Source organism: Ziziphus jujuba, chromosome 8 (genome assembly GCF_031755915.1).
Source record: "Ziziphus jujuba cultivar Dongzao chromosome 8, ASM3175591v1".
NCBI classification, from domain to species: Eukaryota; Viridiplantae; Streptophyta; class Magnoliopsida; order Rosales; family Rhamnaceae; genus Ziziphus; species Ziziphus jujuba.
Genome location: NC_083386.1, coordinates 24,251,657 through 24,265,570, shown reverse-complemented (window position 1 = coordinate 24,265,570; position 13,914 = coordinate 24,251,657). Strand labels below are relative to the sequence as shown.

The following is a 13,914-nucleotide window of genomic DNA, read 5'->3' as shown; positions in this document are numbered from 1 at the left end:
TAACCATGTCCAAACTTATACATTGAATTACTAATTTCTACGCCCAGATTTCTTCTATGATGTTGTAAATGTCGAAAATCTTTTTATAAAACTATTAATGACCCAACATATAACAATATTTTTATGCAGATTCCATATATTTTATTTTGTTGTTATTTGAAATTATACATAATTATAAATTATTAAATTTATATTACAAATAATAATTAAAAATGATACTACGCTATCTTCTCCACTTCTCCTATACGTAATATCTTAACCATGGTTTTGCTGTGTTCCACTCCATTTATGCACGAACGATGAGAAAAATATAATCGAAAATGATAGCATTTATTATGAGTTACGCTTCAATTAACTAATTTAAATATACAAATATATATATATATATACATTTTTTTTTGTTTAAAAAATATTTGTAATCTCTCGTGGAAATTATCCAAAAGGAAAGGAAAATGGATCACACCTCATTTCCATCAATCAAGTTTGAAAAAATAATATCGATGAAAATATCAAAAATTTCAAATATACAAATTTTTATGAAAATATCAAAAAATATAGAATATTAATAAAACATTATAAAAAATAATAAAAATTTATTTTATTTTAATCCTTTTAAAAACATAGAAATTTTTAAAAAATATCAAAAAATTTTGGAATATTTTAAACCATGTCATCAATTGCTACCAGTTTTCTAACTTTTTGGTCGTTTATAATTAGATTGGAAATTCACAAGATGGGGTAGATTCACTGTTTCAGAGGTTTTTTTTTTTTCCTTGAAAATATAATGTTTGAGTTAGTTACCATGCATATATGTGTCAAACAACATTAACTAAGGACACTCATAGTCCATGGTGCCCCGAAAAAAAAAAAAAAAAAACAATCATGGTGAAAGATCTATATATGTGTATAGTTCGAGTACAATTTTAAATCATATCAAATTTTTAGAATTAATAATAAGAAAAAGAGAGTGAGCTAATCAACACTGTATATACATCATGTCGATTAATGGTGTCTTAGACAATATGGATGGCTAAGCGTGACAGAGTGTTTTCGTGAAAAGATGGAATTTTGTCTTGTGAGTTGGCTTGGATATCCATTTTTTCCCTACAATAGATTCATCGAACATATACAATGCGAGCTAAAAAGAACCTGCAAGAGCTCTCACCATTTGCAAGTTGCCAACTATGCCTGAACATTGTTTTCTGTCAAATCAGCCATCCACATAGAAGACAAATAGTTTGCTAATTTAATTTATGTATATAATAAAATAGACATTAAAAAAAAAAGAAAAAGCATGTATAGGATAAATTAACGAAAATAGTGCCGAATCTAAGTTGTTGTTTGTTAACGTATTTAATTTTAATTTTTTATTTTGCTTTTTCTTTTAAATTTAATGTGTAATTTATTTATTTAAAGGGTTTGTTGATGACAATTAGATATTTTTATTAATTGTAAATGTAAATCTAAAAAGAAAAAAACATAAACAAAAAATGAAATACAACTTAAATTGTTTTTTACTTTTTTTAGTATTTATAATTAATTGATATATTTAATGAACTTTATCTATCTCTAATTAATATTAATAAATAATTAAAATAAACAAACTTAATACAATTTAAAAAATAATAAAATAATAAAAAATTGAACATATTAATAAACGGTACCTAATATTGTGCCTGTTATTAATTAATGAAGTAATTAATTACACTACATATTAAGCAATTGAATTTTATCATGTGGTTTACGTGTATCACTTTGGCCATTAAAGTGGGTTATAAATCTTGTTAATCAGCATGTTAACTGAAAGAAAATAGTTTTTCCTTTTTTTTTTTTTTTTTTTTTGGGTGAAAGGAAAGTTAATTTTTTGCTGAAGAGAAAATAGTTAAATAGTTAAGTTGTATTAATTAATAGACTCCAATATATAAACGAAGTATAATTAATATCGACCAATGCAAAATGGTGGGCCAGGGCCATAATAGGTTAGCTTCAAGCCTTCAACTTCTTTTAACTTTTTATTATAATTTTACCAAAAAAATAAATCTTTTTTATTATAATTTTTTATTTACATATTATGGCCGGGTATATGGGGTTGCCAATTGGGTACTGTGTGCAAGAAAAACACTCCGGCTATGTTGATAGTTTTTATTTTTTTATTATTCCTTTTGTTTGGTTGGTAATTAGCTTTGTTGATAGGTTATCGCCTAGGGAGGATTAGAAACATAAGAAAGTACAAATATTAACTTTCTATTGGATCTTAAACAGTTATTTTTATTTTATTTTATTTTATTTTCTGAAACTTAAATAATTTATTATTAGGCGGTAAAGATACACCGACACCATCTCATTAACGAAATTGAAGAAAATACAAATTCCAGCAGGTATAAATAATTATTTTGATACAATTCTGGAACGCCAGCTTACACCCCATAATTTAAATGAACCAAAAATGGCCAGAAAAGAGAACATGTGCATATGTCTGGCTTTAATTGGAAAATGGAAAGTGCATTATTATTAGTGTTCGTAAAGTTGTTAAATTCATATTTTATTTTTCGATTGGTAAGCTTTTGACCACAAACTGATTCAAAATGAGGCTAGTATAAGGAAATGGTAATAAACTTTGCCTTCACAAATGTCCACAGGGGAAAATAGAGTTTATTTTCATTATTTATCCAAGAAAAAGGGGGGAAAGATAGATTTGTTTGAATCTACCATCCACCAACAAACATTCACACTCAATTTAACTTTCTCTTTTTCCATCTTCACATTCTCAATTTCAATCCTATTGCAAGAGAATGGTTGGTGTATAATCCTCCCACATATTGGCAGTTAGATACCACCATCCGTTCCATCGTTTGAGAAAAAAAAAAAAAAAAATTATGCTTTCATACATTTACTATTTTCATATAGAAATGGATATGGATTGGATTGGTTTGGTTTTGGATCAAAATATAATCTAATCTATACTGTTCGGTTTACATAATATAAAATCCAATCAAATTATTTATGACCGGTTTAATTTATATTAGTTAATTGATTTGAAACTTATGAGTCTACAAATTTAGTGTAGATCGTATGGTGATGTCAAGTCTTGAAGAATAGAGAATGAACTTGGTGGTGGACCTGATGGTGGCAGCGACAAGCATGTTTAGGGCTTCATATTTTCATTTAGGAATTGGAAATATGTCACAAAAATATTAAAAATTAATATATAAAAATAAAAAAATATATAAGTTTTTAATTACATAATATATGATTTGGATATAATTGGATTTATATCCTCAATCTTAAACCAATCCAATTCAATCCAATTATATAAAAATTAAATCCAAACCACTAAAAATAAATTGAATTAAACGAGTTGATTGGATTTTGTCCATCTCTACTTTCTATACTTTCTCTATACTTTCTAGAAAGATCAAGCGAGATAAAATAAAACCATTATAAATGTACTTACCAATCAGAAGATGACCAAAAGTGCACCAAATAATGTAATACCTTTCTTGTGGTTTAAATAATTCATGATCGGACAGATCTATATCCATAACCTTTCCCTGCATGCTTCTCAAAAGGCCCTAAATAAAACTGCATTATAATAAAACAATCTCGTGCTTCATGCTATTCAATCTTTAATCATTATGACAAAAGACAGACAGCAATTATTTATATATAATTCTATAATATATATATATATATATTATTTATATAAAGATACTTGATGACAATGAATAGTTTCCCCATTGGTACTTTAACTATCTCTGTCATCCAAACAGAAAGAAATAATAAGAAAAACAGGGTGAATATAACTTACAGAACTAAAAGAAACATGTAAAAACGTGATCTTCTATACTTAAAAATAAATAGAAAAAATAAACAAATAATTTTCTCTGTAGGGCACCCCCAAATGGAGAAATACTAACCAAAATTATGAGAACGGAAAGAAATTAATGAATGATTAATACACTGGGCCAAGGAAAACCTGACTCAAAAAGTTATAAAAAAAAAAAAAAAAAAAAAAAAAAAAAAAAGAAGAAGAAGAAGAAGAAGAAGAAGAAGAAGATAATACATGTGGGAGGGCGTTCCTTGGGCCCAATATAGAAGTTAATTTGAAGCAAAAGGATTTACAATTAAGACAAGAAGCTTTTAGCGGAAACAACTGGGGACCAACTCCCTCCGTCTCTAACAAAAGGTCGTCAATGCAACTCTGCTTCCAAAGCTCCTTGGTATAGGTCTATAGAAAAAAACCAAAACAAGTAGTCTATTTTTGGCGTATGTGTATTTTCTCTTCTTTATCTTTTATGTATTTATAGAGCACTTGAATTCTTCCAGAACACCAATGACTTGAGAAACTCCATAACCTACATAAATCACAAACATAAAAAGGCCTTGCTTAAATTCATAAGAGTGCTAAACATGAAGTCTTCACTGGAATTATCACCATGAAAATATTCTAGGCAGTTTAAAATTTGAACTACTTTTTTACACAAATATGTATATATTGAGCTTTAAACATTATGGTGCATGACTTAAATTAATCAACATCCAGATCCCCCTTGTAGAAACAATGAAAGGGAGCCAAGAGTAGAGTAAAATTGTACCTCCGCTGGGTCCTTTAGAGAGTAGAATGCATTGCTTTCCTTGGGCACATTAGAGACTAAAATGCCATAACCTCGGTTTCCCTCTCTTAGAACCTATTTATGAGTTTGTCAAATTGACTTATAAGGTAAAAACAAAACGCAGAAGTCATCGAAATGCTTCATCATTGAAAAAGTAAGATCTTACCTTGAATGCATCTTCATCTGTCCGGTCATCTCCAACGTAGATAGGGAGAACATCATCACAATCATTGAGCCCTATGCATATAATTAAATGGATAATGTATATCAATTAATATGAAAAAATACTCAAAAAAAAAAAAAAAAAAGACAAACATTTTCAGAATTTATTTGGGGAAAGACATTTACCAAGTGATTCAAGCAAAAATGTGACAGCCTTCCCCTTATCCCAGTTTATCACAGGTCGGACCTCTAAAACCTAAATATGAGGTAATTAAAACATAAACAAGAAGAACAGAAATCAACATAGTGTGACAAGAAGATAGATACTGAGTTTTAGAAAATTAATACCTTCCGCCCATGAGTCAATCGCAAGCGTGGATAATCTTTAAGAATGTCATCCACACATTGTGCAACCATAGCCCAACTCTGACAATCAGAAAAAGGATCCCAAGAAGAAGTGTTTTTAGGTAATTATATTAAAAAAGTTTCACATATTAAGAGATGAAGAAGGATCACAAGCAGCTGAAAACTAGTTCAACTTTATATCTTACAAAAAGGAAAAGGAAAGTACCTTCTCATCTACATTACGGTAATGTACAGAAACACAGAACTTGTTATTCTCGACGTTAGCTCCTTCAATTGCTTTCGTACTTTCAACAAGAGATCTATAAACCTGTTCAATCATAGGCACAAAGCTATATTGTCACAGAGAACAAAATATTGGAAATCTTCCATTGTTCATGATACAATACATGATAGCAGATAAACATTTCCTAACCTTGTCAATCATAGGTAAAAACTCAGCTGCAGGCTGGAAAAGATTAACATCCTTGCCCTGTATTAACCTCCACAAATTAGAATAACCAAAAGAAACTCATATGTTTATGTATGAGAGTGAGAATCTAATATTGTTGCAAATTACCTCCTTGTCAGTAGAACTAAAACCATTTGCATGGTATTCTGAAATAGATTGTTTAACAGGGCCCATGATGTCCATCCCATGACTACCCGCATAATATAATTCTGTCAGTCCTACAAATTCATACACCTGAACAAACAGCCAACGGTCAAAAATAAAAATTGATAACCACCAAGAAACATGGTTATTATATAAACGACAGAGTCACAGTTGAATCCTTCAATTACCTTGTCACGGCTCCTTCCACTAATTATTGCAGTTGGGAAATATTTTGCCACTTTTTTCACGGTAGCACGCATCTGAAACAGTTAGAAAGTCTTGATGAACAAATCATGGAGAAAAAAGGGGAAAAAAAAATAATAATAATAATAAATGTCATATATTAGACAGGTAATGACATACAGCATCAGACATAAAGGCACAGTCAGGGTTATCTACAATTGGAGAAAGAGTTCCATCATAATCCAAAAACAATGCTATCCTCTTGCCTTTTGCAAAATTGGTTATTTGCTCAAAAGACTTAAGTGCTGATGGGAACTTAACCTGCAAAAATTGGAAAATGAAGACATACACAACATAAATAACTCATACAAATTGTCGATACAAAAAACTCTAAGGAAAATCATGTAGGGAGAAATAAATAATACCATCCAGATGCGATAAGCAACGTCAGCATCAGATGATGCATTCTCATTGTTAACATCCTTTGCTATCTTCCTGTGAGGAGGTGATGAAGATTTCATGGCATCCAGCCAAGAGCAAGCACGAACATCGTCAAGAATTCCACTCTTCTTCCTAGGGATTGTTAGGAACAGACCTGGAGAAAATACTGCTCCTGGAGGTGAGTATGTCAACAAACTGGTTACTCGAAGCCTTGACTGACTTGAGGGAGGAGGATCAGTGAGAACAGGAGAGGTATGATTTGATTTCAGGTCCATTGGATCCAGATTTGTAGCGCAATTAAAGATGTAGAAATAAGCAAACTTCGGTAACTGAACAGTCCAAATCAACGGTAAACAGTGTAGGAATAACAGATATCTTCTTCACCCAACCCTTTTATCGATAAAAAACCACCTCTTTAATGTTTTCTTGTCACAACTATTTGGAAAACAGTCCATTAAGCAGACAAATCCTGAAAACTAAGGATCAAAAAAATGTATAAGTAAAGAAGAACCAATGAAAATTGAACACCAGAATTTATGACGAGCTGAGTGAGAATTCATACTAATTATGGCCCCTCATCTCTCTATCAACCATGTAAATTAGAGTTATCTGCAACAATGAATTTCAGGAAAAAGGAAAAATGCTTTAGCTTTTCTAATTTTGGAGATAAACATCATAATATTGTGGTACCAAGAGAAAAGAACTGAAAGACAATGTAAAAATGCATCAATTGATACATTAATCAAACAGTGAAAAGAGAAAAAATAAGGATATGGTAATGATAAGAAAGTATGCATGAGCAAGATTTATCCCCTTCACAATAACTTTAAAAAATGTCTTACTTTAAAACCTGTTAAATTAAACAACAAACACCATCTTGGTTATTATCCAAAGTAGAACAATCTCTCCAGAATATAGATAAAATAGCTAATGAACCAAGGCGTCCGTTACCCTTAGTAATTAAAATTTTAAGAGTCAAAAAGAAAAAATTGGCAGTACCCTGCACTCATGAACTCTTTCTACTAATTTACCATATTAAAAAGTTAAATGTAATAAATAATCACTTTTTAGAAAAGGATTTTTATCATCGTTAGTTTATATATTATTGTAAAACTGAAAGTAGGTCTTCGAAAAGGGGAAATACAGATTGAAAGTTCCTATTTATGCAGCAAGGAATTTGCAAAAGAGATGTAAGAATCTTGAAGAAGCAAACAAGTTTCCAAAGGCTTAAAAATGACAATGATATAGATTAGTAATCCTGTAGGAGTAACTGAGTAGACAAGTAATACATATGTTAGATTAATGACCAGATATTTGCACTAAAACATCAGAGCAAAACTACATACAGAAGAACATGCATAATGGGTTACTAGCAAAATTGCTTTTTATGGTTTCCTTACAACTCCAAAGGAAAACTGGATTTGATGGCTATATTAAAGAAATAAAACACTATACCAGTAGTAAAAAGCAGAACTAAGCAAACCCAAAGCAGAAAAAAGTGTTGGAAACACTAAACTATACTATCATCTACATCTATAAAAATACAAATACAAAAGAAATTATAAATTCTATGATGGAGTGGCTAAGCTACTTGTGGAAGCATAGTTAGTTGGTATAGAGTAATAAAAAGCCTGACACACTACAAAGAGAAACAGTAACACATATTCAGCCATATAATAAAGGCCGATATTGAAGCGTAGGAATCTTTAAACCTATGGACCCAACGCATAAAGGATTGAGATATGCAACAAACTACACGGATGTGACATGAATTATTATTATTATGGTTTGGTCAATAGAAAGATAATAAAAATTCTGCAACCATCATACTACCGTAGTTACGTCAGCCAGGATAGCATATAAAAGATTACATTGTATTTCTTTCTTTTTCAAGCATATAAAATATGTTCGCACGGTACATACAGTTAATTTCTTGTTGTGACTGAAAACACCCAAAATTCCAACCCAACAGTAGAATCCATAGTTTCAAAGGTCAACAATACGCCTTAGAGAGAAAAGTTCTACAATATGACTTTTTTTTTTTTTCTTTTTTATCTTTTACTTTTTGTGATTTAGAATAGTTTACACGATTACGACACGACACGATGAGACATTGACCAATTATTTTGAGCTTTTAACGAATATAATTATACACATAATCACCAAGAAAAATAAAATAAAATTCAAAGATGCAAACAAAGATCAATATCACGTCAGCTTAATCACAAAACAGCTTTAAGGCAGACAATTCAGAATCAATGTCGAAACCATCCTCATGCGGTTGGAGAAAACTGAAAAAACTAAATTAACAAACCATACAACTATCGGTCAAAGAAAGAAAATACATATTAACAAGAAAATGAAACAAAAACCTAAACAAACCAAAAAATAATAATAATAATAATAATTTTTAAAAAAAAAGAAAGAAAAAAAGAAAAGACACAATCTAATTCAAACCAAAGAGAACCCAATTAATTAATATATACTTAATTATTAAAGCTATCTTAATTAAATTTTGTTAACGTAAAAGGCTTTCTTATTATTAATTAATTAAAACTCGGTAAACGCAATAGAAGTCTTTTTGCCAGTCATTTAATTCGTACCAAACACCACCGCCTTTTTGAAATTGAGTTTCTAAGCAGCATTTCGTGCCAGAATTAAACCATTTGAACGGGATATAACTCTATAAAATATAAAAATAGAGAAAGAGAGAGAGAGAGAGAGAGCGACGACATACTGAAGGGGAAGCCTCAATCCGAAACTCTGAGCAATCTTTAAAAATGCAAGCACAGAAATCCAAAACCTTCAAAAGTAAATCGAAATAAGCAAGCCGAAAACAATGGCGACGTGAAAGAAGAACTAGAATGCTCTGTTTGGCTGCCAAGGTAACAGAGGAAAATTAAAGGCAACGACGGAAAAGCCTAAAAAGCTAGTCAACCTCAGCTTCAGAAAAAAAAGCTTTTTCTTTCTCGGCGGCCAAACAGAGAGAAAGAAAATAAAAAATAAAAAGCAAAGAGACTCACACCCTCCCTCCCAAAGATAGTAATAATAATAATGACAATTAATCAAAAAAAACACCCAAACAGAAAAGATTAAAAATATCAAAGAAATAGAAGCCTGAAAAATTGCAGAGAACGAGAACGAGAACGAGAATCAAGCACCAAAATTATTTAAAAAAAAAAAAAAAAAAAACCAAACTGCCATATTACCGAATCGATGAAAAAGCCAATGAGCGAATGGAAGAAAGAGAGAGAAAATAAAGAAAGTCCTCAAAGATAGCGTTGTTGTATTTATAGAGTTTCGGGTTCTCAAAGAGAAGAACGTGATTTCTAAACAGCTAAAATCCCCAAACCCTATAAAAAGCAAACTATCATTGGCGCGTGTCAACTACGTCCTCATGAACGTGCGAGTGAGATCTTAGAGAGAGAAACGTGAGCGTAGGTTTCACCGGGTTTTTTTCGTGTTTACATTTTTTAATATTTTTTCCTTTTTTATTATTATTTTTAAATAGCAAATCTGTTTTGTTTATTTAACGGAAGCATCAAAAAGTATTTCTTTTTGCCCTTTTTCTTTTTCTATTTTTATTTTTTCTTATTAGTTAGGTGGATTAATTTTTAATAATAATTAAAAAAAAAGGGAAAATCAGGGGAAGTTAGAAGTGGGGCCAGCCGGGATATTGAGGACACGTGGCGGCATGACTTTGCGGGCAAAGCGCGTGAAGACACCTGTTATTAATGGTGCTGACGTGGCCACGTTCTGGAGCGGGGCCCTCAACGCAAGTGCTGGACTTGTGCGAACGTGTCGTCGCTTTCCTTAACAAGTGGGTGGTCGTCGGTGACGGTTGGTATGTCATCGTCTGAATGATACAGAAAACGAAGGAACACCACGTGGCATGAGATGGAAACATGTGGGCCCACTTTTAAGAAGTGGTGGCCACAGGATGGGAATACCTGGACGACAGTGGGGTCCTCTATAGGCCCCAAACGTGAACATCCCGTGAATAAGAGGCAGTGCGACGTTACACGTGGCGTAAGGATAGTGCTTTATCACTCACTTCAGGGGATTGGAAAATCACGACTACTAAGTTACAAACTATACAGAAAATCAAATTAATTAAATGGAATTATTTTTATGACATCAGCAATATAATAAAAAAAAATCCTCAGAAAAAATCAGCTGAAAATATCAAATGCAGTAAAAATTCAATGTCCGATACAAATTTTAAACATGATGCAACAATTAATTCAAGAAAAATGTATTAATTGCTAGGTTAGTGAGTTGTTATCTGAAAAACTACAAATTATCCGAAAATTAACATATATATATATTTTTTTATTATGGGATTTATAACATAGTTTGTCTATTTCAGTTTGGTTTGACATTGTTCTCATTCATTGGTTAGGCATTGCAATTTATTGAAGTTAATTGCTAAAAATTAATGATTGGTGTACATTATATTTTCATGTGAACGGGGGAGAATTAGGCAGTGGAATAATATATATATATTATATATATAATTAATATAGGCACCAATTTCCTCCGACAAGGAGACGTATGCTTGGAGTTGGGGCGCACGTGTGGGATTTGGTGGGACCGAGTCCGAGCTGGCGACACAGGTTTGTTTTTCCTTTTTTTACAAGGTCAAAGATGATGACAACTGAGAGATGTACAGAGCGAAGTAACCGGGAAGTTTGACCAAATAAATAAATAAATAAAAAGAAGGAAATTACCAGGAAGCTAATTACTTCAAAAAAATATAAAAAAGAAAAGAAAAATAATAATAAAAAAAGATAGATATTGAAAAAAGTGAGTTTTGGTGTTTCCGAGGGGAGGGGGGGAGAGAGAGAGAGTTATAAAATAATTAAAAAATAATAATGGAAAAGGCAAGAAGGTGGGGCCCACAAGCGATGGCGGTTGGGTAACCCCTTGGAAGTTGGAAACCACTCTGGGAATCTTCCGTTGCAATGCCGTGAGATGTGGTGGTAAAAGAGCATGACCCGGCTACATTTATTATTCCCATTTCATTATATTTCCGATGTTTGACATTTTGACTATACAACATTTGAGAAGTTTCTAACCGCTACCATATAGTTTTTTTCTGTACAAGGTCTCATGACAAGTCATCCCTTTTTTAGGCACAATAATTTTTGAATTCGTATTTGATTAATAAAAATAATATTTTAGAGTTCGTATCGTCGTATTGTCAATGATTAAAAAATAAAAAATAAAAAAAACAATGCTAATGCACGATGGGTTTTTAATGATTTTCTACCCCTCATATATATATATATATATATATATTGTTGCTCCTGGTAAATAATGTTTTTGTTTTGTTTTTAACTTTAAAAAACTCTTTTTTTTTTATATATATATCAAAAATTGTTTCTGAAAATATTCATTTCGAATGATTATTGGATTGGTTTAGCTTGATTAATATCAGTGGGCAGCACTTAATTCTTTTCTTTTTCCCCCCTTTTTTTTTGGTTAATCTTGCTAGATTTCTTGAAAGCATTCAATTATTCTTTTGTTTATTTTCATTTTCCAATGAGCGAGATCTTGGTATTTTGGGAGGATACGTATTTTACCATGGACTTTTCGTCAATTATTCGTTCGTTGTCACTCACGCGTCATACCTTTTATTTTTTATTTTTATTTTTATTTTTTAATAAGAAAATGAACTTGTCCATGCAATGTTAATATTAAAAGTGAATAGCTCGTATGAACACTACATGAGAGAGCTCAACTCAATAGTGTATTTTTCTTTGTTTTGTGGACAAAAAGAACGTTAAAAGGATTTTTTTTATCTCTCTAATTTGATGGAAGTGAAAAGGATATGTTGAAGTTTTGGTATTCCTAATTATTTGAAATGCTATAATGAGCTCATTTTTTTTTCCCTCTTAATAATGAGGTCATTTTTTTTTTCTTTGGCAATTGTTAATAATGAGCTCATGGTAGTGTACAAGTCCTAATATGGTAATGGGGCAAAATTATATATGCAAATGTATAAATGTAGGTTTTGTATTAAACTAATAAAATGTTACTTTCTTCAAGAATGTGCGTCAAAAGCTCCGCATGCACGCTAAAAGTTGATGCGATAAAATAACACCTATTACATACAGTACAGTTAAATACATACATAAAATTTCAACAAAATATTATTATTCTGAATGATTATTTACTTGAAAAAATAAATTATATGGTTTTTGTAAAAATTACTGATTTTAATATTTTAAATTTTAAATTATCTGGTTGTAATTAATGAAATATAACAAATTTTAAAATTTAAATTAACCAATTCTAATTAATGAAATATAACAATTCAGGGTTTCAGCTTGTAAATTTTGATGGAGACCTCATTGATGTCAAATATAGAATATTATATTTTTTATCACATGCCAATTACTTAACAGAGAAATCCATAAATTAATTGAATATGTTTCAATCATTTTCGGTAATGGGTAGTGAGCGTCTATGGATTAAAAATATGAATTTAATTGATCGTCATAGAACCCCTTTCACGTTTATTATTATTGTTATTATTTATTTATTTATTTTGGGGGTCCAAGACTACATTTTCCCTTTTTTTATTTTTTTTGGGCTTAAAGTCTTAAAGGCTACCTACCATAAAAAATTAGGTGATGAAAATGCATACCCAAATATCGAAAAAATGCATACCCAATTCGTCTACTGTCTCATGAAACTCCGATTTTCAAAACTGACCGCTGTATTATTCCTTCATCATTTATAGCCTCTTTAATTTCAGTCACTTTACAGCTAAACATGCCAGGTTTTAGAACGTATCTAACTTAAAAAAGGAAAAAATAAAAAAATAAAAAATAAAAACAAATTAAAAAAATAGTATTTCTTAGTACTTAAGCAATGGGGCCAGATTGACTAGGACATAGCTGTTTTATAGAATCTGAATTTTCCACATTGACGTTTAAAAATATATATTCAACGTTGGCAGTGACACAGCCTTTTTTTTTTTTTCCTGAAACAACGTTGGCAGTGACACAGCTTATGAAGTTACACTGGACCCAACTTAATTTAATAATATATATCTATTAAAAAAAGTTTTTAAGTATTTTGGTTTTGTCAAATAAAATTAAATAATTACTCTCCAAAAGAAATGAAATAGAATCATGGAACTTGTAAAGTTTCAGTATATATAGGAAAGGGGCATTCAAAGTTTGAACACAGTTTGCCTAACTTAGACCGAAATATTAATGGTACTATATTAAAAGAAAGATTCATACATTGAAAAAAAGAAAAAAGAAAAAAAAAACATTAAAGTTGAAAAGACAATGCTGGTAGGTTTTTGTGTAGTACTGTCTGAGAATCATTTAATATTCATAGAAGTGCTCAATCACCTAATGATCAACTACAAATGGAGTATTCAAGGAAAAAAAAAAAAAAAAAACAAAACAACTGTAGTAAAGGTTACACAACACAGTGCAAACCTACTCAGCATTTTTGTCTTTCTTCTTGTTGTTTTTCTACACTTTTACCTTTTGAAACGTTGATGTATCATTTCCAGATGGTTTTTTAGTGTTGAAT

The 13,914-nt window shown here is 30.7% G+C and overlaps 1 protein-coding gene across 4 annotated transcripts; it reads right to left on the bottom strand.

The window, feature by feature from the left end:
- Nucleotides 1–3,824: 3,824 nt before the first annotated feature.
- On the bottom strand, nucleotides 3,825–9,698 carry LOC112491050 (trehalose-phosphate phosphatase A). 4 transcript variants are annotated; one of them, XM_048469802.2, is made up of 14 exons: nucleotides 9,567–9,698; nucleotides 9,095–9,160; nucleotides 6,920–6,966; nucleotides 6,342–6,833; nucleotides 6,097–6,237; nucleotides 5,922–5,993; nucleotides 5,698–5,823; nucleotides 5,554–5,610; nucleotides 5,347–5,448; nucleotides 5,124–5,201; nucleotides 4,962–5,031; nucleotides 4,780–4,850; nucleotides 4,596–4,688; nucleotides 3,825–4,355 (listed from the first exon to the last, which is right to left on the bottom strand). In XM_048469802.2, exons 4-14 carry the CDS (start codon nucleotides 6,630–6,632, stop codon nucleotides 4,302–4,304), a joined length of 1,155 nt encoding a protein of 384 aa, XP_048325759.2. In that variant the 5' UTR covers nucleotides 6,633–6,833; nucleotides 6,920–6,966; nucleotides 9,095–9,160; nucleotides 9,567–9,698; the 3' UTR covers nucleotides 3,825–4,301. The 4 variants fall into 4 exon arrangements, with proteins under 4 accessions (XP_048325759.2, XP_048325760.2, XP_048325762.2 ...); XM_048469803.2 differs by having other exon boundaries at nucleotides 9,095–9,234; nucleotides 9,567–9,682; XM_048469805.2 differs by lacking the exon at nucleotides 9,095–9,160 and having other exon boundaries at nucleotides 9,567–9,675.
- Between the last annotated feature and the right edge of the window lie 4,216 nt (nucleotides 9,699–13,914).

What these genes read in the sequence shown, in the direction of transcription:
- LOC112491050 (XM_048469802.2), bottom strand. Translation starts at nt 6,632, where the DNA reads ATGGACCTGAAATCAAATCATACCTCTCCTGTTCTCACTGATCCTCCT. An exon ending in GTGGAAGGAGCCGTGACAAG is followed by an intron (nt 5,824 to 5,921) that starts GTAATTGAAGGA and finishes CTGTTTGTTCAG; the next exon opens with GTGTATGAATTTGTAGGACT. An exon ending in GATTGACTCATGGGCGGAAG is followed by an intron (nt 5,032 to 5,123) that starts GTATTAATTTTC and finishes CCTCATATTTAG; the next exon opens with GTTTTAGAGGTCCGACCTGT.